General features: G+C 37.5%; 1 protein-coding gene across 3 annotated transcripts in view; it reads left to right on the top strand.

Moving 5' to 3' along the window:
* The first annotated feature begins 1067 nt into the window (after positions 1–1067).
* LOC150084496 (xylulose kinase) overlaps positions 1068–26341 on the top strand; it is a 92142-nt gene continuing 66868 nt past the window's right edge. For all 3 annotated transcript variants that reach the window (XR_016547062.1, XM_090375247.1, XM_090375246.1), the window contains exons 1-4: positions 1068–1668; positions 17547–17629; positions 18806–18956; positions 21662–21748. Coding sequence is in view for 2 of the 3 variants with exons in the window: in XM_090375247.1 (XP_090231373.1) it covers positions 1612–1668; positions 17547–17629; positions 18806–18956; positions 21662–21748 (378 nt within the window). In the remaining variant the exon portion in view is untranslated. The remainder of the gene's footprint in view (positions 1669–17546; positions 17630–18805; positions 18957–21661; positions 21749–26341) is intronic.

Below are 26341 nucleotides of genomic sequence, written 5' to 3'. Positions count from 1 at the left end.
CTTAGTGCTGACGTGGATTTTTCCTCTTACTCAGATTACAAACCTGAGGGTGTTTAGATTCAAACTGAGGAAAAACAGTTGTAGAATAAATGTCCGGAAGTTTGCCTTTAGCCAGCGGTCAGTTGATTCCTGGAACAAACTTCCATTTGTTGTTGTGGAAGTTGATAGCTTAAATAAATTCAAGGCAGAAGTAGACAAACATTTGGAATGAATGGATCAGTGAAATGGGAAGGGTTTTTTTTTTTGCTGATGCTGTAGAAACTTGCTTTCTTACATCATGTGCCTCTACTAATGCTAATCCGTTCGTCGATGTCGTTTATGAAAATCAGAAAGAACAATGGTACAAGAACCTATCATTGGAGGACACCTCTTGAAGGAAACCCGTATAAACGGTGTCGAATAAATTGAGGTTAATAACCATTTACCTCAATGGTAAAGTACACTCTCTGGCCGCTACCTCAAAATTATTGAGTGTATGCCATCTACTTCTTAAACCTAACTTGCTTCTAGGTCTTTGGCATGTGTCGACGTCAGAAAGGTTTGGAAAGACCACTGAGGTTAGCAACTTCATCGCTGGGATTGCGCCACGGTAATCCGCATTCCAGAAGAGCAGGTTCAATGCTGATGGGATTCTTGTTCTTGTTCAGATTACAAACCTGAGGGGGCATAAACTGAAATTGAGGAAAGACCGCTGTCGAATAGATGTGCGGAAATTTGCATTTTGCTAGCAGGTGGTTTATTGCTGGAACAAACTTCCATCTGTAGTTGTGGAAGTTGATAGCTTAAATAAATTCATTGCAGAACTAAACATACATTTGGAACGAACGAATGGATGGGTGAAATGGGAAGGGTTTTTTTTTTTTTTTTGTGGCTGATGCTGTATAAGCTTGCTTTCTTGCATCATATGTCTCTAGTAATGCTAACACTAACGGGAGATGCTAAAACAGTGCAATTATTGTTGCTTTTTACCCCCGACAACCTTACTTTGTGCGCTAAGACCACAGTCTTCTAAAATACAGTGGCTAATTGATAGTTTTTAAACCTATTTTTTCACCACATTAGTCGACGTTGGCAACGCGTCCTTTAACTTCATAGCAGTAGAACTGGTCTAGTATGGTTCCTTGCGGATGCTTGTTATTCCCAACACACAAATTTCACAACTTTATACATAATGACATATCACAAACTGGCGTCTTTCAGTTTGCTCAAGAAGTTTATTTTAGAATTGTTTAAGTTACGTGAATTACCTGAGTGCCGCGTGTTTTCTTTTAATAGTATTGTGGTATTCATGTAACAAGTATATGTTGATTACAAAAATGGTGCAATTGCACTAACTTGTACGCTGGTATATGTTGATATTAATTGAAGAGAGCAGAGTGATAATAATCGATTTTACTGAAATATTTTGCTGTAGTCGTGTTATCATTACTCATAAGCTGATACACGATTCGGGCGTAAAGCAAGGTTAGCGAAGTATGTACTGTAGTTCAATGATCTGATCTTGAATCAGCAGTGACTAAGTTAACACGCCCGACATGCTGAGTGTCATTTTGCGTAATTATTTTGAAGCGATCAAAAAAGCAGTGGATAGGTATATGAGAACAACAAAATATGGCTCCAAATGAAGGTAGTTCTTCCTATCTTGGTTTCGATTTCAGTACTCAGCAGGTAAATAATATTTAATATGATCAAGTGAACAGCGCTCTAACCAGCTTATTCGGTTGTTCGCGGGAATTTTATGATATGCTACTTTTCTACAATTGTGTTTTCACCTTGTACATATTCCTTCAAAATACAAAATTAAGTTTAATTTTATAATTAAAATTAAATATAATTTTATTCTTGTAAGCTTTCAGTGCACGCTCATACTGAATTTTGTTGAAAACCAATTTTATTTTTGAAGTTTTAATATGATTTTAATTAAATTATGGATTGGTTGTTAGCTGTGATTTTTCTTTAGAGATTCTCCTGTTTCATTTTTTTTTTTTTTATTTCTCGCTGTTATCCAGAATTTCGAGAAAAAAATAAGATAGCTGTACTTTGTTAAAAAAAAAAACTAATTAACTTAAAACAAAAATTACTTAAAATTTAAATATGAAAATATAAAATATAACAATAATAATATAACTTAATTATAAAATGTTGGTATTGAAGAAAGATTTACATTATTTTGTCATAGTTGCTCTTTGCATTGCAAGCCTTGATTTTATATATTACCTCCTGGAAATGAGTGGCTATAGCCAAACTACTAATACATTGTGGAAAACATCCATATGGGTTGTTAATAAAAGTTTTCTTCTCTTAAAATTGTAGCATCTGTTACAGAGAAGAAAATTGCATGGGATGCATATTATTTTTTATCACACAACACAGAAGCCTATGGTAGATATAAGCTAGTCTGTAATCAAGTCACAAAGGAGGTTAGTCAAGCGAAGGCAGATTACAAGAAATACCCTCTCAGGCGATTATTCTGAGCAAGAGGAAGAATCCCATCAGCATTGAGCATGCTCAAACCATTCAAGGCTTTATACACCTCAATCAGATCACCTCACAGGCCTCAATCAGATCACCTCACAGGTGCCTAGTCTCCAGACACTGTAATTTGCAAAACTTAAGCCTTTCTTCGTAAGAGCAATCCTTTGTTCTATTCACTAATCTTGTTGCTCTTCTCTGTACTCGTTCCAACAGCTCTACATCCTTCTTAAAATGAGGCCTCCAGACCTGTATACAGTACTCACGATGTGGTCTGACCATTGCCTTATACAAGGGAATAATCACCTCCTTATCCCTGCTAAAAAAATTCCTGTATATCATTGACAAGACACCATGAGTTACTCTTGCAGACTGTCTGCACTGCTCAGAAAACTTCATATCTGCCTGCACAATTACCCCCAGGTCCTTTTAATTCTCTACCACTGCCAGTGTGGTACCACAGAGTTGATACGTTACTCTGGGATTACTGCTTCCCACATGTAGTACTTTACATTTGTCAATGTTAAACTTCATTTGCCACCTCTCAGCCCATCTGCTCAACTTTTCTAGATCCTGTTGCAGAAGTATACTGTCATTAGTGTCATTAACAACCCTGTCAACCTTCATATCATCTGCACACTTGGACATTAAGCCTGATATACCATCATCAATATCATTTATAAATACAGAAAACAAAAATGGACACAACACTGAACCCTGAGGGACTCCACTAATAACATTAGTCCATGAAGACCAGTGTCCTTTGATTACCACTCTCTGTCTTCTCCCACTCAACCATCCCTTTATACATAGCAGCAATTTGCCTCCAATGCCACACTGCTCCAATTTGTGCAGCAGTCTTCCACGTGCAACAGTATCAAAGGCTTTTCTAAGATCCAAATATATGATATCAAAGTTATTCCCTGCATCCAGTTCCTTTGTGACTACACCATAGTATCCAATCATATTAGTCAGACAAGAATTCCCCTTAACAAACCCATGCTGTGTCCGAGCTGTAACTGAAGTCTTGTCTAGATGATTCTGCAATGCTTCTTTAACCAGTGCCTCCATTAATTTCTCTGGAACAGAAGTTAAACTAACAGGTGTGTAATTACCTGTGTCTCCCTTTGATCCTCCTTTGTGGATTGGGGTCACATTTGCACATCTCCAGTCCATGGGTACCTCCCCTGAGTCCAGGGAAGCTCTCATAATTATGACTAAGGGTTTGTTTACTTCCTTTTCTGCCTCCTTTAATATAACTGGTAGATTCCATCCACCACAGGTGCCTTTCTTGTGTTTATCTTCAACAATTTCTCCTCTACTTTACTCTCAGTTATTACAAGATTGTCTAGCTTACTGCAAGAGTTGAATACACCTCTGGCATTCCCCTTCCTGAATAACTCTTCATGTGTGAATGTCGATGCAAAATATTCATTTAGTTTGTTAGCTACCTGAGCAGGATCATCAACAATTGAACCATAGACATTAAGTGGACAAATCTGATTCAACCCCTTCCTTCTAGAGTTTACATAAGTAAAGAACTCTTTGCTGTTTTTCTTTGCATCCTTTGCCAAAGATGTCTCGTAATCTGTCTTTGCATGCCTTACCTCCTTTGTAACTTGGATACAGACCAGCTTATATCTGTCATAGGCTTCTGTGTCACATGTTAATTTATATGTATCCCATGCATTTTTATTCTCTGTCACATGTCAAATTAGTTCATCTGACATCCATTTAAGCCTTAATCTTGAACAATATTTCTTTGTTGATATGAAAAGTCTAGTGGCATCCAAGATTAATTCTTTGAATGCTTCCCATTTGGAATTTGCTGTTGGTTCCACCGTATAGACTTTAAATACTGTCTCAGACCACCGTAGTCACCTTTACGAAAGCAAAAACCCTTCCCTTTACCCTTGATGGTAGTTACCTCTTTGAGTAAATCCCACTTCAGCACACTGTGATCACTGCCACCTATCGATTCCTTTATTTGCAGATTCTTGATGCATGAAGAATCATTACTGATAATCAGATCAAGAATATTACTCTCTCTAGTTGCCTCCTGAACATGCTTCTGTAGAAAACAATCATCCAATAAATCCGCAAAAGCCTTCCTAGTGTGTGAGTGACCAACCCACAAATTCCAGTCAATATCCGGGAAATTAAAATCCCCCAATTTGCAGGAACCTTCAACTTTACTACATATACTTGGCAATAATGCAAATTTTGAAGAACTGTTTAAATACTTGAAAAGCATAAATATATATAATCACCTCTGATAACATTAATATTAAAGACTCAGTCATAAATTAATAATGAAAAGGCACAATATGGCCCAGGAGGCCCTTGTGCAAAAAAACCCACAACAACAACATCGGGTAATTACAGACTGTTTAGTTTCTGTTCTGGGGAAAATAATGGAGTCACTGATTAAAGAAGCAATGCAGGATCATCTTGACAGCACTACAGTTATAGTTCAGACACAGCATGGGTTTGTAAAGGGGAAGTCTTGTCTGACAAATTTGATTGGATACTATGATGCAGTCACATAGGAAATGCATCCAAAAAATAATTCTGATACTTGGATTTTAGGAAAGCTTTTGTTACTATTACACATGGAAGACCACTGTACAAATTGGAACAGTATGGCATTAAGGACAAGTTAGCATTAGCATTAGTAGAGGCATATAATGCAAGAAAGCAAGCTTATGCAGCATCAGCCAGAAAAAAAAAAAACTTCCACTTCACCCCTCCTTTCATTCAAAATATCTGTCCAGCTGAGCCTTAAATTTATTTAGGCCATCAACTTCCACAACAAGGGATGGAAGTCTGTTCCACCAACCAACTACCCACTGGCTAAAGGCAAATTTCCGCACATCTATCCTACATCTGTCTTTCCTGAATTTGAATTTATGCCCTCTCAGGTGATTATTCTGAGCAAGAGGCAGAATCCCATCAGCATTGAGCGTCCTTTACATTCAGGGCTTTGTACACCTCTATCAGATCACCTCGCCGGTGCCTAGTCTCCAGACACTGTAATTTGCAAAACTTAAGCCTTTCTTCGTAAGAGCAACCCTTTGTTCCATTCACTAACCTTGTTGCCCTTCTCTGTACTCTTTCCAGCAGCTCTACATCCTTCTTGAAATGAGGCTTCCAGACCTGTATACAGTACTCAAGGTGTGGCCTGACCATTGCCTTATACAAGGGAATAATCACCTCCTTATCCCTGCCAGAAAAATTCCTGTATATCATTGATAAGACACTATGAGCTACTCTTGCAGCCCATCTGCACTGCTCAGAGAACTTCATATCAGCCTGCATAATTATCCCCAGGTCCTTTTCATTCTCTACCACTGTCAGTGTAGTACCACAGAGTTGATACATTGCTCTGGGGTTGCTGTTTCCCATATGTAGGACTTTACATTTGTCAATGTTAATCTTCATTTGCCACCTCTCAGCCCATCTGCTCAACCTTTCCAGATCCTGTTGCAGCACCATAGCATCAGTAGTGTCCTTAACAACCCTGCCAACTTTTGTATCGTCAGCAAACTTGGACATTAAGTTTGATATACCATCATCAATATTATTTATAAATACAGAAAACAATAATGGACTGAACCCTGAGGGACTCCACTGATAACATTAGTCCACGATGAGCAGTGTCCATTGATTACCACTCTCTGTCTTTTCCCCCCCTCAACCACCCCTTTATCCAAAGCAGCAATTTGCCTCCAATGCCACACGCTCCAATTTGTGCTGCAGTCTTCCATGTGCAACAGTATCAAAAGCCTTTCTAAGATCCAATCTATCCTTTCTAAGAACTGGATAGATCCCATCCATGTATATAATATCAAAGTTATTCCCTGCATCCAGTTCTTTTGTGACTGCATCATAGTATCCAATCCAATTGGTCAAGCAAGACTTCCCCTTAACAAAACCATGCTGCGTCCGAGCTATAACTGAAGTCTTGTCTAGATGATCCTGCAGTGCTTCTTTAACCAGTGCCTCCATTAATTTTCCTGGAACAGAAGTTAAACTCACAGGTCTATAATTATTTGTGTCAGCCTTTGACCCTCCTTTGTGAATTGGGGTCACATTTGCACATCTCCAGTCTATGGGTACCTCCCCTGAGTCCAAGGAAGCTCTCATAATTATGGCTAAGGGTTTGCTTACTTCCTTTGCTGCTTCCTTTAATATAACTGGATAGATCCCATCCACCCTGGGTGTCTTGTTTTATGTTTATCTTCAACAATTTCTCCTCCACTTTACTCTCAGTCATTACAAGATTATCTAGCTTATTGCCAGAGTTAAATACACCTCTGGCATTTCCCTCATGTGTGAATGTCGATGCAAAATATTCATTTAGTTTGTTAGCTACCTGAGCAGGATCATTGGAACTGGATGCAAAAAATAATTCTGATATCATATACTTGGATTTTAGGAAAGCTTTTGTTATAATTACACATGGAAGACCACTGTACAAATTGGAACAGTATGGCATTAAGGACAAATTGCTACAATGGATAAAATGATGGTTGAGTGGGAGAAGACAGAGAGTGGTAATCAATGGATGCTGCTCTTCATGGACTAACGTTATTAGTGAAGTATCCCCAGGGTTTGGTGTTGGGCTCACTGTTGTTTTGCATATTTATCAATGATATTGATGAAGGTATATTAGGCTTAATGTCAAAGTTTGCAGATGATACAAAGGTTGGCAGGGTTGTTAACAACAGTAATGGTATTGTACTACTGCAACAGGATCTACAAAAGTTTGGCAGATGGCAATGAAAAAGACCTAGGAGTAATTGTGCAATCAGATATGAATTTTTCTGAGCAGTGCAGACAGGATGCCAGAGCAAGTCATGGGGTATTGTCAATGATATACATGAAATTTGCTAGTAGGGACAAGGGGGTGATTATCCCTTTGTATACGGCAATGGTCAGAGCCAGACTTTGAGTACTGCATTCTGGTCTGGAGGCATTTTAGGAAGGATGTAGAGTCGCTTGAGCAAGTACAGAGAGAGACAGAGAAGGGGATCGAAGGGGTCCTCTTACCAAGAAAGGCTTAAGTTCTGCAAATTGCAACATCTGGAGACTAGGCACCTGTGAGGTGATCTGACTGAGGTATATAAGGCCTTGAATGGGTTGAGCAGGGTCAATTCTGATGGAATTCTTCCTCTTGCTCAGATTACGAACGTGAGGGGGCATAAATTCAAATTGAGGAAACACAGTTGTAGAATAAATGTGCAGAAATTTGCCTTTAGCCAGCAGGTAATTGATTGCTGGAATAAACTTACATCTGCCATTGTGGAAGTTGATAGCTTAAATGAATTCAAGGAAGAACTGGACAAACTTTCAGAGGGAATGGATGTGTGAAATGGATTTTTTTTTTTTGGCTGATGCTACATGCTTTCATGCATCACATGCCTCTATTACTAATACTATATTCCATCATTCTACCATATGGACTAATGTTATTAGTGGGGTCAATCAGGATTCTGTGCTGGGTTCCTTACTGTTTTCAGTATTTATTAATAATATTGATGAAGGTATATCAAATTTATTTTATATGTTTGTCGAAGATACTAAGGTTAACAGGGCGGTTTATTGCAAGATCAAGAAAAATTAGGCAAATGTGCTGAGAATTGGCAGTTAACTTTGATAAGTGGAAGTTATTGCATTTGGACAGCAGTAATCCTAGAATAACATGCCAAAATAGGTGCTACCACATTGAAGGTAGTGGAGAACGAAAGAGAGGTGTAATTGTACTGTCCTCATGAAGCTCTCTGAGTAGTACAGGCAGACTGCCCAGACAGCTCATGATGTTTGGTTAATGATATACTAAAATATTTCTGGCAGGAGCAAAGAGGCGACTATCAAGTAAAAAGCAGTGGTTAGGCTGCATATAGGTCTGGAAGTTGCACAGAAGAGCAACAAGCTTAGTCAAGGACCCGTAAGGGTATTCCTACCATAAAAGATTTCAGTTCCGCAAATTGTAGCACTTGGAAACGTGTGAGATTTGAGGCTTACTCTGAGCCAGAGAACAATTTATTGTTGGAATAAACCTCATTCTTGTGTTGTAGAATTGGATAGTTTGAATAAATTTAAGGAAGCAGTAGGCATTGTTAGAGGGGATGGTCAGATCAAGTTTGTTTTTTTTTGCTGTTGCTGCTTAAGTTTGTTTCCTTGCATCATTTGCTGCTCTTAGTACTAATATACCATCTCCATATCATATCAAAAGCAGGAGTTAGCATTAATAGAGGCACATGATGCAAGAAAGCAAGCTTGTACAGCATCAGCCAAAAAAAAAAAAAAAAAAAAATCCTTCCCATTTCACTCATCTGTTCCCTCCAATAGGCCTGTTCAGTTCTTTGATTTTATTTAAGCTATCAACTTGCACAATGACAGATAGAAATTTGTTCCAGCAATGAACCACCTGCTGGCTAAAGGCAAATTTCTACCCACAAATCTATTCCACAACTGCCTTTTCTCAATTTGAATTTATGATCCCCCCCTCAGGTGTGTAATCTAAGCAAGAGGAAGAATCCCATCAGCATTGAGCTTGCTCAAACCATTCAAGACCTTATACACTTCAATCAGATCACCTCTGAGATGCCTAGTCTCTAGATGCTGCAATTCGCAGAACTTACCCTTACTTGGTAAGAGCAACCCTTTGTTCCCCTCACCAATCTCATTGCCCTTTTCTGTATTCAGCTCTACGTCCTTCCTAAAATGAGGCCTCCAGTCCAGTATGCAGTACTCAAGGTGTGGGTTGACCATTGCCTTATACAAAGGAATAATCATCTCCTTATCCCTGCTAGCAAAATTCCTGTATATCATTGACAAGACCCTATGAGCTGCTTTGGCAGCTGTCTGCACTGCTCAAAAAACTTCATATCTTACTGCACAGTTTCTTGAGAAGTTGTTGACAGTGTATCTTATATTGACTCCATGGCTGATAAATTCACCAGTACATAAACATGTACTGGCTAGCAACACTTTGGCTTGAGATTTGGGCCTCTTGAAATGATCTCTTCCCATAGGTCCAAGCCTCATATCAATCAAGAACCCAATCTAGGAAACCACATGTCTTATGACTGGTTCTTATCTTGGCTAATTCCCATGTCCTTTCATAACATCTGTTACCATGCAACCAAGTCAGTTGGCGCCTCCGTAGCCAGGTGGGAAGGAGCAGCAGTGCGTAGCACATGCTTCTTGATTAGACCGGGGTTTGAGCCCGTCACCACCAAATACGGAGGAAGCTAAAAGGTCAGGGAATGACCACCGCATATTCCCGGAGCAATATGGCCTTAGTTGCTAATGCTCCTAAAAACCAAAAAATAACATAACCAAGTCAGTTCATTTAAACACGTGGTATGCTGTGTATAGCATTTTGGTAAACTGATTTGCACATGGAGGTTTTCTGTAAACTGATGTGAATAAGATTTTGCTTATGGCAAAATCTGCTTATTAACATCAGTAGATTTCTGGCTTATTGAGAAAAGGCAAAACTTGGTTACATTCCACCTCATTGGTAAATTTTATAGAGGAGGGGAGAGAAAGACTATTCAGATAACATAAGTGTGAACATCCTTATTTTCCCAATAATAATGGTAAAAAGTCATCTAAACCATTTCCTGACCCTAACATAGTAAGGAAGCTTATTCATAATCCTCATTTCCAATTTTTCTTTTTTTAATCAAAGCTGAAATATGAAAGGTATTAGAACCTATGGTACTCAGTACTATGCATGGTTTCAGGTACATTAGACATGATTTTCTGTATGTTGTAATTTTTGGGAAATACATGCAAGGAATAGCCTTCCAGAGAACAAAAATAGAAGGGGTAAATGAAGAAAAGTTGGTTTTGTGAGATTTTTGTTGGACAGAAAATGGATACCATCTAGTTTGTAAGGGAATGGGTGAATTGCAGATACTTATTCAGAAGAATGGAAGTATCAATAGAATAGATATGCAGCAGAAACTGAATGATGTCTGTGAGACAGTGGGTGGAGAGTCTGTAAGAGATGTCGTTAGTTAATCAGACTGCGGTATTTTTAATGAAATCCAGAAGCTTGAGAGGTTTTGGAGACACCATCCTAGATATGGTAGCAGTATTCCATGATAGAATGAGTAGTTATTTAGCAGAAAAGTAATACCAAGAGTGAAAAAGAAAACCCATCTTTTCTGATGTGCTTATGCCAAGAGAGATTAAAGTGAGCCCAAATAGAGATATGTGAACTGTCTGGAAATTTGGGTGTTGTCAAAGCTGAACTTAATAGTAGACCCTTTTATGCAAGAAATATGACACAACTGAGTTATAGAAGATTTCAAGTTAAGAGTTTTTCTTTGCCTCTTGATGAATTACATGGAGATCAGCATTTAAGGAATTGATGGTGGATATTTGAGAAGTTGAAGCTAATCTTGCAGGGCAAGGTTTCTGAAACTGGAAGGTGAAATGTAAAGCGAAAGGTGAAATCATCAAAACTGTGATTTCAGTTTGTGTATTTCCAGTCAGTGTAACAAGGTCATTAATTTATAAGTGGGAGAAATTGCTGAACTTAGGGGAACACCAGCATTAGTGGAGAAGATTAAAGACTGGATTAAAGACACCATTAATGGAGAAGATTTGAGAGCTGTCCACTATCACTTTCAGTGAGTGGCCAGAGGAGAAAACTGGATATCCAATTGCAAAAGTCAATTGCAGTCATTGATTCGTAAAGTGGGAGTGTGTTTAGAAGACCTTTATGTCAAACATGAATAAAAGCCATTGCTTGAGTTTCACTAAACTTTTTCATTGAAATTGTCCAAAGGTGGATAACATAAGCCGACATATTTCCAGTAGTGCAACACTGATGGAATTCATATTGGTGAGCATCAGTCAGATTGGTTTCAAGATGGTCTGAGTTGGTGGTTGATGGATATCATATCTTCATTACTTTGGAAAGAGTACAGGTAAGTGCATTGGGTCAATGATTAGAAGGGAGGGATTTGTTCACCCTTTTTGTGAACTGGTTAGCTTTGAGCAAATTACCAAGCAGAAGGAAAACCACCATTATGCCATCAGGTGGAACTTTCTCATTCCACCTGATGGCATACTAATTAAAAGGATCTTCTGGATTGTATTGTAAACTCTAGTCATATTATCAGGTTAAAAATACCAGTGTTTGCCTTGCTTGTTAGCATAAAATTCATATAATACAACTGCCTAAAGTAATTAATGTCATTCATGCTCATGTTGGACAGTCTATTTTTTTTGATAATTAAATTCTGTGAAAAGTAAAAGCTTTTGAATTTTTATATATCAAAAAAGCACTAGGGATCATAAATTACTGAGTTGTGAACACATACATGACCAGCAAGTATACAAACAAAGCTCCATAATGTAAACAATATAATGTTTTTATGAATGAACTTTCACATATTGATTTGTTTCCTTTCCCATTATCAATAGGAAAAAAAAAAAAGGATGAAGTTTGATGTGCATTGAATGAGAAATTAATTGTGAAATGCTGTCCGGCCAACTTTTAATTTTCATGATGTTCTAATGAAATCCTGATTTGACTGGTTGAATTATTATTCTTTATCACATTCCCTCAATGCTCACTTCTCGTGAGTATGGCCTTGGCACACCCAGGGTCCTGAGCTGGATATCATCATTCTTCTCTTTCTTGGTGATTCCCTTTTACTTCTCTCTCTCTTTCTTAGGGTAACTCGGGAATTTTTTTTTGCCTGGTGCAGCATAAACCTCAGGCTTCCTTGCACCATATAGCTAACAATAATAATAAATAATAATAAAATGATAATAACCAATAAGATTTGTTCTACCAAATGATGCTGTTGATAGTTTTGCATCTGTACTAAAATTCTCATACTGTATTATTGTCAAAAGTCATGCCAGGGTGTAAATCTAAGAACTGGTACTTCCACCTTCAGCTGCTTATGAGTCAATATGGCAACTGTATTTGTTAATCCCTGGGCAGGGAACTAATGCATGGAAAAAAAAACAAAAAAAAAACCCTAGCTGAGGCATCCTGCTTACCAAATATTTTTAGGAAAAGTGATGTGTTACACCAGTGATGACAACTAACTCATTCCTATAAAGCTGGAACAACTCCACTATGGTATCAAGGGCAGGCAGACCATCACAAAATTACTGGTGACTACTGATAACATTCTGGTTGCATTTTTAAGAAAATTCAGACCTAGCAATAATGTACCTGGACTTCCAGACCGCCTTTGATGCAGTTGACATCACTGTGTTAATCTGCCTCTGAAGAACACTTTCAGATCAATGGAAACATGTTCTGTTTCCTAACAGAAAGAGCTCTGGGGCTAGGTGCATAGTAAAATCACACCTATAGAATCAGTGTAGGGCTCTCTTGTGGATCCTCATCACAGCACCACTACCACTTGTTTGTGAAATAAACAACATTGTGTGCTACTGATGACTCATAGTAACAGATCTGGCAGCCCTTGGATTTCACAAAATGGCTAAGCATGTTCCATGCTCTCATAGAAGCATGAACTGTCTGAGTTAGTTTCATATTTAAGAATTAGTAGCAGAATAAAACACATTATTATGGTTATTTTTTGTGTTTGTGTATCTTCATTCTTGTCATAGGGTCTTTCACAAGCATTTATTATTTAATGAATTTTTCAACACCCATCCCCCCCCCCTAATTTTTCTTCCATCAGTTATAGTTTTATAGAAGGATTAATAGATAGGCATGCTGAGAATAGCATTAGTATTAATAAAGGAAATATGAAGCAAGGTAATCTTGGCTTCCATGGCTGATTATTCAGCCAAAAAAAATATTAAATAAATACATAAAAAAAGAAACATATAAAAATGAAAATAAAAAATTTATTTCCATCCTTACATGTAACTCTTCATTGACCCTTGAATTTCTCCAAGCTGTCAAATACTCATGGAGGTAACTTATTCCATAATTAACAAATTGTTGGCTAAAAGAAAAGGGATATAGCATCAAGGCTTCATAAAATATTATAATTACCTTTTTGTTCCTGTTAGCAAAATTATACATCATTGATAAAACAGTGTGCCGTCTTAGTATCTCTAGTCTGCACTGTTGAGAGAACTTCAAAATAAAATTGTATAGTTGAATTGACAATAAATTCCTAAGTTTATTATGATTGTCAATCACTTTAAGTTAGTACCCAAATTTAGAACCTTACGTTTTCTAATATATCACTTTGACTGTTATATTTTAGATCAGCTGAATAATTTGTTATCCTTGCTTGAAGCAGCCTACCTTGGTTAGTATTGCGTACTGTCCTTTGAAACTTTCTATCATGAGCAAACTGACATTCGCTATGTTTTGCCTTTATTAATGTCATTAACAAATATCAAAAACAAGGGACCTAGTATTAAGCTGAATTTGATCCTGAAATCCAATTAGTGCAATATCTATTTTTAATTACCCTTTATCAATAAAGGCTATGTAATGAAGATTGAGCTATACTTGCAAGAATAGTGAATCAAAAAGTCTCTATAGGCTTTTGCAAGTTGGCATGAAGACAAAACTATTTCTTAACAAATACCTTTATATACTGGAGTTACCTTCTAGCATAAAGAATGTCATAATTATCACTTCTGCACCAGAAAATAGGTTTTTCTCTTTCACTCTTGGTGTTATTTTCCTTCTAATTAGCTGCTAACCATTATTAGCATTAGTAGAGACGTACGATACAAGAAAGTAAGCTTATGCAGCATCAGCAAAAAAAAACCCCTCCCATTTCACCCTCCATTCGTTCCAAATGCCTGTCCAGCTTAGCCTTAAATTTATTTAGGCTATCAACTTCCACAACTAAAGATGGAAGTCTGTTCCACCAATCAACCACCTGCTGGCTAAAGGCAAACTTCAGCACATCCATTTTACAACTGTCATTCGCTGTCATTCCTCCATTTGAATCTATGCCCCTCAGTTTCTTAATTTGAGGAAGAGGAAGAATCCCATCAGCATTCAGCTTGCTCAACCCATTCAAGGCCTTATACACCTCAATCAGATCACCTCGCATGTGCCTACTCTCCAGGTGCTGCAATTTGCAGACCTTAAACCTTTCTTGGTAAGAGTGCCCCTTAGTTCCCCTCACCAAACTTGTTGCCATTCTAGCAACTCTACATCCATCCTAAAAGGAGGCCTCCAGATTTGTACACAGTATTCTAGGTGTGGCCTGACCATTCAAATGTACAATGGGATAATTACCTCACTGTCCCTGCTAGCAAAATTCCTATATATCATTGACAAGGCTCCATGACCTGCCCTGCCTGCCCATGTGCACTGCTCAGCAAACTTTCATATTTGACTGCACAGTTACTCCCAGGTCTGTTCCACTTCCCTGAGTGGGTACCACACAGTTGGTATGTTTCTCTTGGGTTATTGCTACCCATATGCAGTACTTTGGATTTGTCAATGTTAAACTTCAGTTGCATCTTCTCAGCCCATTTGCTCAACTTATCTAGATCCAGTTGGAGTAGCATACTGTGTTTACTGTCATTAACAACCCTCCTAATCTTTGTATCATCTGCAAACTTGGACATTAATCCTGATATACCTTCATCAATATCATTGATGAATATACAAAACAATAATGGGCCCAGCACCAAACCCTGGGGAATTCCACAAATAACATTTGTATACGAAGAGCAATGTCCATTGATTACTACTCTCTGTCGTCTCCCACTCAACCATCCCTTTATTCATTGTAGCAACTTACCCTTAATGCTATAACTCTCCAAATTGTACAGAAGTCTTCCATGTGCAACAGTATCAAAAGCTTTCCTGAAATCCCAGTATATGATATCAAAATTATTTTTGACATTCAGTTCCTTTGTGATCACATCGTAGTATCCAGTCAAATTGGTCAGACAAGACCTCCCTTTAACAAACCTAAGCTGTGTCATAACTATTACTGCAGTCTTGTTAGATGATCCTGCAATGGTTCTTTAACCAGTGAATTTTCCCTGGAACACAAGTTAAACTAACAGGTCTATAGTTACTTGTGTCACCTTTTGAACCCCTCTTTGTGAATTGGTGATACATTTGCACACCTCCAGTCCATGGGGATCTCCCCTGAGTCCAAGGAAGCTCTCATAATTATGGCTAAGTGTTTGCTTTACTTCCTTTGCTGCCTCCTTTAATATTTATTATTATTAGTAGCTATATGGTGCAAGGAAGCCTGAGGCTTGTGCTGCACCAGCCAAAAAAAAATTCCCAAGTTACCCTGAGAGAGAGAGAGAGAGAGAAGTAGAAAGGAATCACCAAGAAAGAGAAGAATGATGATATCCATCTCAGGACCCTGGGTTTGCAAAGCCCATGCTCACCAGATGGTGAGCATGGGCTTTGCAAATATTTCCCTGGGGTTAAATATATAACTGGATAGATCCCGTCCACCCCAGGTGCCTTCCTTATGTTTAACTTCAACAATTTCTCCTCCACTTTGCTCTCAGTTATTACAAAATAACTTAGCTCCCTGTTAGATTTTGATAAACTTCTGGCATTCTCCTCATTGAATAACTTCTCATGTGTGAATGTAGATGCAAAATACTCATTCAGTTTATCAGCTACCTGAGCATGATCATCAATAGCCAACCCATCAATGTTAAGTGGTCCAATCTGATTCATCCCTTTCCTTCTAGAGTTTACGTAAGTAAAGAACTCTTTCCTGTTTTTCTTTTATCCTTTGCCAAGGATTTCTCAAAATCTGTCTTCACCTGCCTAACCTCCTTTGTGACTCGATTACAGACAAGCTTATATCTGCCATAGACTTCTGTGTGAAGTGATAATTGATGTGCATCCCATACATTTTTCTTCTCTGCCACGAGCCTCATTAAATCATGACATCCATTTAGGCCTGAATCTTGAACAGTATTTCTTAATTGGAATGAAAAGTTTAGTAACCTCCTAGATTAAGTCCCTGAAGGCTTCCCATTTAGAATTCAACATTGGTAACATCATCAGTTGATCCCACTGTACAGAATTTAAAAACTGTCTGAAACCCCTGTAGTCACATTTACAAAAGCTCTTCCCTTTAGCCTTGATGGTAGTTACATCTTTAAGTAATTCCCATGTCAGTACATTGTGATCACTATCACCCTGTGGTTCCTTTACCTGCAAATTCTTAATGCATGAATAATCAGGTCAAGTGTAGTACTCCCTCTGGTTGCCTCTCAAACATGCTGCTGTTGAAAACAGTCATCCAATAAATCCAGAAAAGTCTTGCTAGTGTGCAAGTGAGCAACCCACAAATTCCAGTCAATATCTGGAAAGTTAAAATCCCCCATTATAACACATTCTGATTTACTTGCCCACTCTATTTCTCTGCACAATTGCTCATTATACTCATCAGATTAATTAGATCTATAATTATTCTGTACAAGTTTGAAATCCTGTCTACCATGTAACATTGTTGCACATCTGAAGTAGTGCTACCCAAAACTTCAAAAAACTCTTCAGCTATAAGTAGCAAGAATGCTTATGTTAATCAATGATCCTTGTTGCATAGACAACATTTTTTGTCATGTTTTTTTATACAGATATTTCCATGATATTATTCTTCCGAGTTTCCATCTATAATTTCTTCTGTTTTTTTCTAAACCAGCATTCTTTCTGGTTGAACTTGAAATTAGCATTAGCATTAGTAGAGGCATATGATGCAAGAAAGCAAGCTTATATAGCCTGCTTTCTTGCATTGTCAGCCAAAAAAATAATAATAATAATAACCCTTTCCATTTCCCCATCCATTCACTGAACTTTTCATCTATATTTATTCCCTCTACTTCTGTTCTTTGGAACAGCTGTCTTATTTATGCCTTTCCTGAAAATTGCCACCTACAGAAATCCAATGCCAACAAGTTTCTTTGTGGTACTAGCTATATAGGTTCTAGTAACATTTTGTTGGAGTTACCATAAAAAAAAAATGTCAAACTATTATATATAGTGACCATTGTTAAATCCATGCTATTTTGATCTGTGTTAATTTCTTTTTCTTATAATTTTGCCTAAATGCTTTACTCTAAAACTTTTGAATAAAAAGAAAGTTGTATTTTTACAGTTAAAAGCAATAACAGTCAACGAAAACTTGGAAGTCACATGTGAAGCATCAGTGCATTTTGATTCTGAGCTCCCTGAATTTAGGTAATGTGTAATTTTTCCACTTAATAGCCTTATTTAGTAAAGTAATGGGATTATATTTTAATGCAGGTGTTAAAATGTTAATAGTATGCCTCTCTGCATTTTGCTTTTCTGTTTTATTGTCCAGAGATACTAAGATACTAATAAACCAAGCCAAGCCACTGTTTTCTCCAGTGATAAGGTGTGGGCTTATGCTCTCTTTAGAAATGATATCCATGAATCAATTTAAAATGACTAATTTCATTTTTAAATTGAATAACATATCAATAATGCAAATTTGCTTTGCTCCAAGAAAATGAGACACTGCTATAATGTTTCAAGACTGCAGTAAGCAACCCTATGTCAGTTGGTGAGTAATGCATTGAGTCTAAATTGGCAGCAAAGGGTGTGAGGAAGAGAAAACAACACTTCTGTTGAAACCCATTTCTTTACTAAATTGCTGCAATGGTTGAAGTCAGCCCAGTACACATTTATGTATATATGTAATTTTTTACTAATTTTCAATCAGAAATTTCTCCTTCCTCACACTGCTTGACTGCTTGTTTGGAGGTGCCTCCGTAGCCAGGTGGGAAGGAGCAGCAGTGCGTAGCACACGCTTCTTGATTAGACCGGGGTTCGAGCCGGTCACCACCAAATACGGAGCATGCGGAAAGGTCAAGGAATGACCACCGCACCGGAGCAATATGGCCTTAGTTGCTAATGCTCCTAAAAACCAAATAACAACAACAACTGCTTGTTTGGCATCACGTTATTTACTGTTTGATAAGAGGTTAGTAAGTGGGGCCATCTGAAGAGAGGCTAGGAGATCTTGAAACATCATGACAATGTCTTGGTTTCTTAATGAATTTACTTCCATGATGCAGTTAAAAAATTAAATTAGTAATTTTAAGTTAATTCTGGATAATGACATTTCTAAATTGAACATAAGGCTGAACTTTGTTAATGTCATTAGAGCAACTAGAGGCATTCCCAGACAGTAATATAGAAAAACAGAATGCAACGAAGTGTACTGTTATCAGAATAAAGTAGTTTTATTTCTTCTATATGCATGCGAATTTGATTCAGTCAGTTTGTATCATATATCATTCTTTACATTTAGATTTGAATGTATGAATTTTGCTTATAAAAGTATTTATAGGATAACCATATATTTATTATTATTAATTTGATTTTTTTCAGATGTCATGGAGGTGTTCAGAAGTTTAGAGATGGACTTACAGTTACTGCTCCTACCATTATGTGGGTTAAAGCCCTAGATATGATTTTAGAAAAATTAAAAGTGGCAGGATTAGATTTTGCTACTGTTGTAGCAATATCAGGATGTGGTCAGGTTAGTGATTTATACTTATTATATAGAGTGCTCAAATTTCAAAAAAAAATTTTTTTTAATTAACATAATTTCTTCTTGGCTAGATAATGCTTAATCTTTTTACATAAAACAGATAAATAATGATGTTAGGGAAGAAAACATTCATTTTCTTTATAATTAAAATAAAAATGCTTTTTCTTTATAATTAAAATAAAATCAGCTACACAAATTGAGCAAAATTTTAGAAGGTTACGTAGTGGTAGTAGTAGTAGTAGCATGTGATGCAAGAAAGCAAGTGTATGAGCAGCAACAGCATCAGCCAAAAAAAAAAAATATTCACACAACCATTCTCCCTGGTGCCTCCGTAGCCAGGTGGGAAGGAGCAGCAGTGTGTAGCACACGCTTCTTGATTAGACCGAGGTTTGAGCCTCTCACCACCAAATACGGAGGATGTGGAAAGGTCAAAGGAATGACCACCACATATTTACGGACCAATATGGCCTTAGTTGCTAATGCTCCAAAAACCAAATAACAAAACAAACAACCATTCCCTCTAAATGTTTGTCAAGAGCCTCCTTAAATTTATTTAACCTATCAACTTCCACAACGACAGATGGACGTTTCTTCCAGCGATTAACCACCCACTGGCTAAAGGCAAATTTCCGCACATCTCTTCTACATCTGTCTTTCCTTAATTTGAATTTATGCCCCCTTAGGTTCGCAATCTGAACAAGTGGAAGAATCCCTTCAGAATGCAGCATGCTCAACCCATTCAAGGCCTTATACACCTCAATCAGATCACCGCGCAGGTGCCTAGTCCAGCCATTACAATTTGCAGAACCTAAGCCTCTCTTGGTAAGAGTATCCCTTCATTCCCCTCACCAATCTTGTTGCCCTTCTCTGTACCTGCTCAAGCAAATCTACATCCTTCCTAAAATGAGTCCTCCAGACCTGTACGCAGTACTCAAGGTGTGGCCTGACCATTGCCATATACAGAGGGACAATCAATTCCTTTTCCCTGCTAGCAAAACCCCTATATATCATTGACAAAACCCCATGACCTGCCCTGGCAGCCTGTCTGCATTGCTCAGAAAACTTCATATCAGACTACACAATTACTCCCAGGTCTTTTTCATTTTCTACAAACCTTAAGTGTAGTACCACACAGTGTAGTACCACACAGTTGGTACGTTTCTTTGGGGTTACTTCTACTCGTATGCAGTACTTTGCATTTGCCACTTCTCAGCACACTGCCATTACTGTCATTAACAACCCTGCCAACCTTTGTATCATCTGCAAACTTTGACACTAAGCCTGATATGCCTTCATCGATATCATTGATAAATATACAAAACAGCAGTGGACCCAACACCGAACCCTGTGGGACTCCACTAATAACATTAGTCCACGAAGAGCAACACCCATTGATTACCACCCTCTGTCTTCTCCCACTCAATCATCCTGTTATCCATTGTAGCAACTTACCCGTAATACCATTCTGCTCCAATTTGTACAGTAGTCTTCCATGCGCAATAGTGTCAAAAGCTTTCCTGAAATCCAAGTATATGATATCAAAATTATTTTTTGCATCCAGTTCCTTTGTAACTACATCGTAATATCCTATCAGATTTGTCAGACAAGACTTTCCCTTAACGAACCCATGCTGTGTCTGAATTATTGCTGCAGTCTTGTCTACATGAACCTGCAATGCATCTTTAACCAGTGACTCCATTATTTTACCCGGAACAGAAGTTCAACTAACTGGCCTGTAATTCAGTAAATTCAGTTTTTTTATATATATTTTGACCTTTGCAATCTAGTTCAGTTTATTTATGACGGATAAAAACCTGAAATTAATTCCATGTAAAAAAGTGTATCAATTCTTCTTTATATAAGCCCTCAAAATTACATAATTTTTGTTATTTCGCATTTAGTTTTGGTATATGAATAGTCAAGGAAGGTGAGCAGTGGCAAGAAATAACCTCACTTCAATCAGCCGTGACTGAAGTGGAGGTTTGAAAATAAATTTTTTAAACTGGGAACAGACCAATTTTCCTTTTTTTTTTTTTTTTTTTGAGAATCACACATGCACTTGGAAAAGCCTTAAAAATCAGTCATAATAATTCGAATTGGTTCACTTTTTAATGTCACCTTTATTTTAAATCTGTTATGTACACAACTGTAAATATTAATTTTTTTAATATTAAAACATTTATTTTTTAAAAATAATTCTTCATTTTTTTTTATCACCTCATTTGGGAATTACCTTCATTGTTTGTGAGTGAAATGTAAATTAAAAAATTCTCATGCTTCAACAATTGGATGTCTGCCTGACTTCAATAACTAGAAGCTAGAGAATGTAACAAATGGAGACACTGCCATAAAATGTAAAGTCAGTGAACTTCAATAATTAGACTTAAGAGATTTCAGCATGTGCTTATAATTATTGAGAATAGTCAGCTTGATCCTGCATTATTCTTGCTTTCACAAGATTTCTGAACATCGCTGAAATTGTATGGGGTGTCTTGAAAACCCTGCACGATTTCAGCAATGACTTCTGTGGTTAAAAAGGAAGGAAAGTGCTGGGCCAAAGGTTTCAAAACTTTTTACCAATTATTATGTAGCACAAATATATATATTATAAATGTTTTTGTATCTTACTTGTCTGCCTTGGCTTTTGAAAAGCATTTGCAATGAAATTAATTTAATTAAATGCATTTTTACAGCAACATGGCAGTGTTTACTGGAAGAGAGGTGCTGAAGAAATACTTTGGGGTCTTCATCCAGATAAATTTCTATATGAACAACTTCAGGTAAGGTTAAATTACAGATTGAGGTTGCTTTTTACCATTTATAACACCTAAACCCCGTGCTTTATACTCATCTCTCAATAGTGTAAAAATATACTGAAATTGTATTGTACTCGAACTGTCTTCATTGCTTTCTTCATTTCATTTCAAAGAAAGTACCAAGGTAAACTATCCCAGGTGGATAGTTTACCTTGGCACTTTATTTGTTATTTTGGTTTATGCTGTAACTAAAATTGCAGCACATTTAAAAGTGCTATTTTTTTTTTTTTTTTTTGTATTCATTGAGTCTGCACTCCTGAAATATTTGAGGTATAATTCTTATGCTTCACAGCAAAGCATCTTTTAAACAAATGGAAGAATAACAACTGAAGTTTCTTAAAAAATATTTATTTGTATATTAGAACTTATGATCATTTTTATACAACAGACAGCTTGAATGAAAAGCAAAGTATTTTCAAACACATTTATCTTTTAAATTGTGAAGTTACTGCTTCGAATTGCCTTACTATTCAACTATGAATTATTAGCACCACTTTAAAAGAGCACTGAGTGGACCAAAAGTCAGGAACTTTGTTTTCAGCTTAAAAATGGAAATATTTAAAATAAATATAAATTTAGTGTGCTAATATTTTGTGTATTTGTTTTATACATCATCATCAGCCATTTTCAATCCACTGCAGGAGAAGGCCTCTCCAGCAACTTTCCAGTTCCTTCTGTTTTATGCAATGACCATCCATTTACTACTGATGAACTTGTGAATTTCATCCGTCCATCTCCATCGTTGTCTTCCAGGTTTTCTTCTAGCTCCTCTTGGGTACCATTCTGTTATTTTCTTAGTCCATCTGTCATCATGTCTTCGAGCTGTGTCCTGGCCAAGACAATTTTAGTTCTTTAGTTTTGATAAGGATGTCCTTTACTTGAGTTTGCTGCGTAATCCATGTGTTTCTCTTCTTATCTAACAGTCTGATTCCTAATATAATTTGTTCCATTCTTCGCTGTGTAGTTCTCAGCTTCTCTTCTTTTGGTGAGTGCCCAAGTTTCACTTCTATAAGCCATGGTGGGGAGTTTACATTGGTTCATTATTTTACGTTTCAGACAAATTGGGATATGCTCCTCGGTATATGACTATATTTCCTGAGTGCTAGCCATCCAAAACTTATTCTTCTCTTGACTTCCAGCCATTTATCATTATTACAGCTAATGACTTGTCCCAGGTAAGTATATGAATCCAGCTTTTCGTACTGCTCCTTCAATGATTATATCCCTTCCTGTGGCATACTTGTTCATCATTACTTTTGTTTTAGCCATATTCTTCTTTAGTCCGAAATCCTTACTAACTCGCATGACTGATTAAGTTTTTCCTCTAATTCTTTGGGATCATGGCTTATGATCACAATGTCATCTACAAACCGTAGATGGTTTAGGTACTCTCCATTCCCATTGACTCCTTTCTGCGACCAGTCTAATCTTCTGAAAGCTTCCTCAAGGGCAGCAGTAAACAACTTAGGAGATAATGTGTCTCCTTGTCGAACTACTTTCTCAATTTTAAATTTGCTACTGTCTTTGTCTAGTCTAATAAAGGAGGTAGCGTTCTCATATATTTTCTTCAAAATCATAATACATGGGGTATCTATGCCATGCCTTTCCAGTGCCCGAAACATTACCTTATGCTGTATGGAGTCAAATTCCAGGCATAATAGTGTTTTATATTAATTTGCTTTCTCCATTAGCTGTGATATTACGTGAAGGTGATCCATAGTTGTGAATCCTGTTCTAAAAAAAATCAACCTGTTGGTTGATTCTCATCAAGTATTCTTTCTAATCTGTTAGTAATGACCCTTGTGAACAACTTGTAGATGTGTGATAACAAGCTAATTGGTCTATAATTACCAATTTATCTCCTTTCTTATGCGGCAAAACTATGATTGCATTATTCCATTCCTTAGGCATCATGCCTTTTCTAATGTATTTTATGAAGAGTCTTGCCAATTTCTGTGTCATGTCTCATCCTCCCAATTTTAACAACTCTACAGTAACTTCATCTTCCCCCGGGGCTTTCTGATTCTTCATTTTCTTCAGTGCATGTTCTACCTCATCAGGAAGGATATCGGGTATGTCATATGTGTTACTAATTTTTGATCCATCTTCCCCACTGCTGGCATCATTCCCTCCTCCTTGTATAATTCTCTATAGTAGTCTTCTGCTATTTGAATTATGCCATCCCTGCTATTTATAAGTACACCCTTTCTATTCTTCAATTTCAGTATCATTGGTCTTTCTGTATTACTGCTCACGGCTGCCGATTTAAATCCTTTATTTTCCCTTAATGCTTGTTCTACTTACTCAATTTTATCCTTGTCATCGTTTATCTTGCTCTTCATTTGTTGTCTTCGGTTCAGACTGGCTGGTTGGTAATTTCCCGTTACACTCCTAGAACTGCCTTTATGTTCCAATTTAAACCAATCCAACAGAATCTCTCCTATCCAATGATGCTCTCATAACTAGCCTTAATGGTTCAATGCACTCACTTGACGCCTCCTTTAAGATTATAGGGTATGTGCCATCAACCACAGGAGCCTTACTCGTTTCAGGCACGAAAGTTCTCAAATCATTTGAAATTTCAACATCATTATTTACATTTTTTTCAACTTCACTTCCATAATATCGCAATGATACAAAGGGTTTTTTATGTAAATATCGATGCAAAGTAACCGTTGAGTTCATCTGCAACTTCAAACAACAAAGAGTTCTTTACTTATGTAAATTATAGAAGGGAGGGGATGAATCAGATTGGTCCACTTGATATCGATGGTTCGACTGTTGATGATCCTGCTCAGGTAGCTCAATGAATATTTTGTATCTACATTCACGCATGAGGAGTTACTCAGGGAGGGGAATGCCAGATGTGTATTTAACTCTGGCAGTAAGCTAGACAATCTTGTAATAACTGAGAATAAAGTGGAGGAGAAATTGTTGAAGATAAACATAAGAAAGGCACCTGGAGTGGATGGAATCTATCCAGTTATATTAAAGAAGGTGGCAAAGGAAGTAAGCAAACCCTTAGCCATAATTATGAGAGCTTCCCTGGAATCAGGGAGGGTACCCATGGGCTGGAGATGTGCAAATGTGACCCCAATCCACAAAGGAGGATCAAAGGGGGAGACAGCTAATTACAGACCTGTTAGTTTAACTTCTGTTCCAGGGAAATTAATGGAGGCACTGGTTAAAGAAGCATTGCAGGATCATCTAGACAAGACTTCAGTTATAGACAAGACTTCAGCTCGGACACAGCATGAGTTTTTTAAGGGGAAGTCTTCTCTGACTAATTTTATTGGATACTATGATGTAGTCACAAAGGAACTGGAAGCAAAGAATAACTTTGATATCATATATGTGGATCTTAGAAAGGCATTTGATACTGTTGCACATGGAAGACTGCTGCATAAATTGGAGCAGTGTGGCTTTGGAGGCAAATTGCTGCTATGGATAAAGGGATGGTTGAGTGGGAGAAGACAGAGAGTGGTAATCAATGGACACTGGTCTTCATGGACTAATGTTATTAGTGGCGTCTCTAAGGGTTCAGTGTTGGGTCCATTGTTATTTTCTGTATTTATAAATGATATTGATGATGGTATATCAGGCTTAATGTCCAAGTTTTCAGACGATACAAAGGTTGGCAGGGTTGTTAATGACACTAATGACAGTACACTGCTGCAACAGGATCTAGAAAAGTTGAGCAGATGGGCTGAGAGGTGGCAAATGAAGTTTAACATTGACAAATGTAAAGTACTACATATGGGAAGCAGTAATCCCAGAGTACTGTGGTACCACACTGACAGTGGTAGAGAATAAAAAGGACCTGGGGGTAATTGTGCAGGCAGATATGAAGTTTTCTGAGCAGTGCAGATGGTCTGCAAGAGTAGCTCATGGTGTCTTGTCAATGATATATAGGAATTTTTCTAGCAGGGATAAGGAGGTGATTATCCCCTTGTATAAGGCAATGGTCAGGCCACACCTTGAGTACTGTATACAGGTCTGGAGGCCTCATTTTAAGAAGGATGTAGAGCTGTTGGAACGAGTACAGAGAAGGGCAACAAGATTAGTGAATGGAATGAAGGTTGCTCTTACGAAGAAAGGCTTAAGTTTTGCAGATTGCAGTGTCTGGATATGCCGCTTGCGAGGTGATCTGATTGAGGTGTATAAAGGCTTGAATGGTTTGAGCATGCTCAATGCTGATGACTTTCTTCCTCTTGCTCAGAATAATCACTTGAGAGGGCATAAATTCAAATTGAGAAAAGACGGTTGTAGAATAGATGTGCGGAAGTTTGCCTTTAGGCAGCGGGTGGTTGATTGCTGGAACAAACTTCCACCTGTCGTTGTAGAAGTTGATAGCTTAAATAGATTCAAGGCAGAACTTGACAAACATTTGGAGTGAGGGGATGGGTGAAATAAGGGTTTTTTTTTTTTTTTTTTTTGGCTGATGCTATATAATCTTGCTTTCTTGCATCATGTGCCCTTGCTAATGCTAATGGTTCAATGCACTCACTTGGCATCTCCTTTAAGATTATAGGGTATAAGCTATCAAACACAGGAGCC

The sequence above is a fragment of the Mastigoproctus giganteus genome, chromosome 6, assembly GCF_048544385.1.
Source record: "Mastigoproctus giganteus isolate SK-2022 chromosome 6, ASM4854438v1, whole genome shotgun sequence".
In the NCBI taxonomy this organism is placed as follows: Eukaryota; Metazoa; Arthropoda; class Arachnida; order Uropygi; family Thelyphonidae; genus Mastigoproctus; species Mastigoproctus giganteus.
This window is presented reverse-complemented; position numbering and strand designations above follow the sequence as displayed.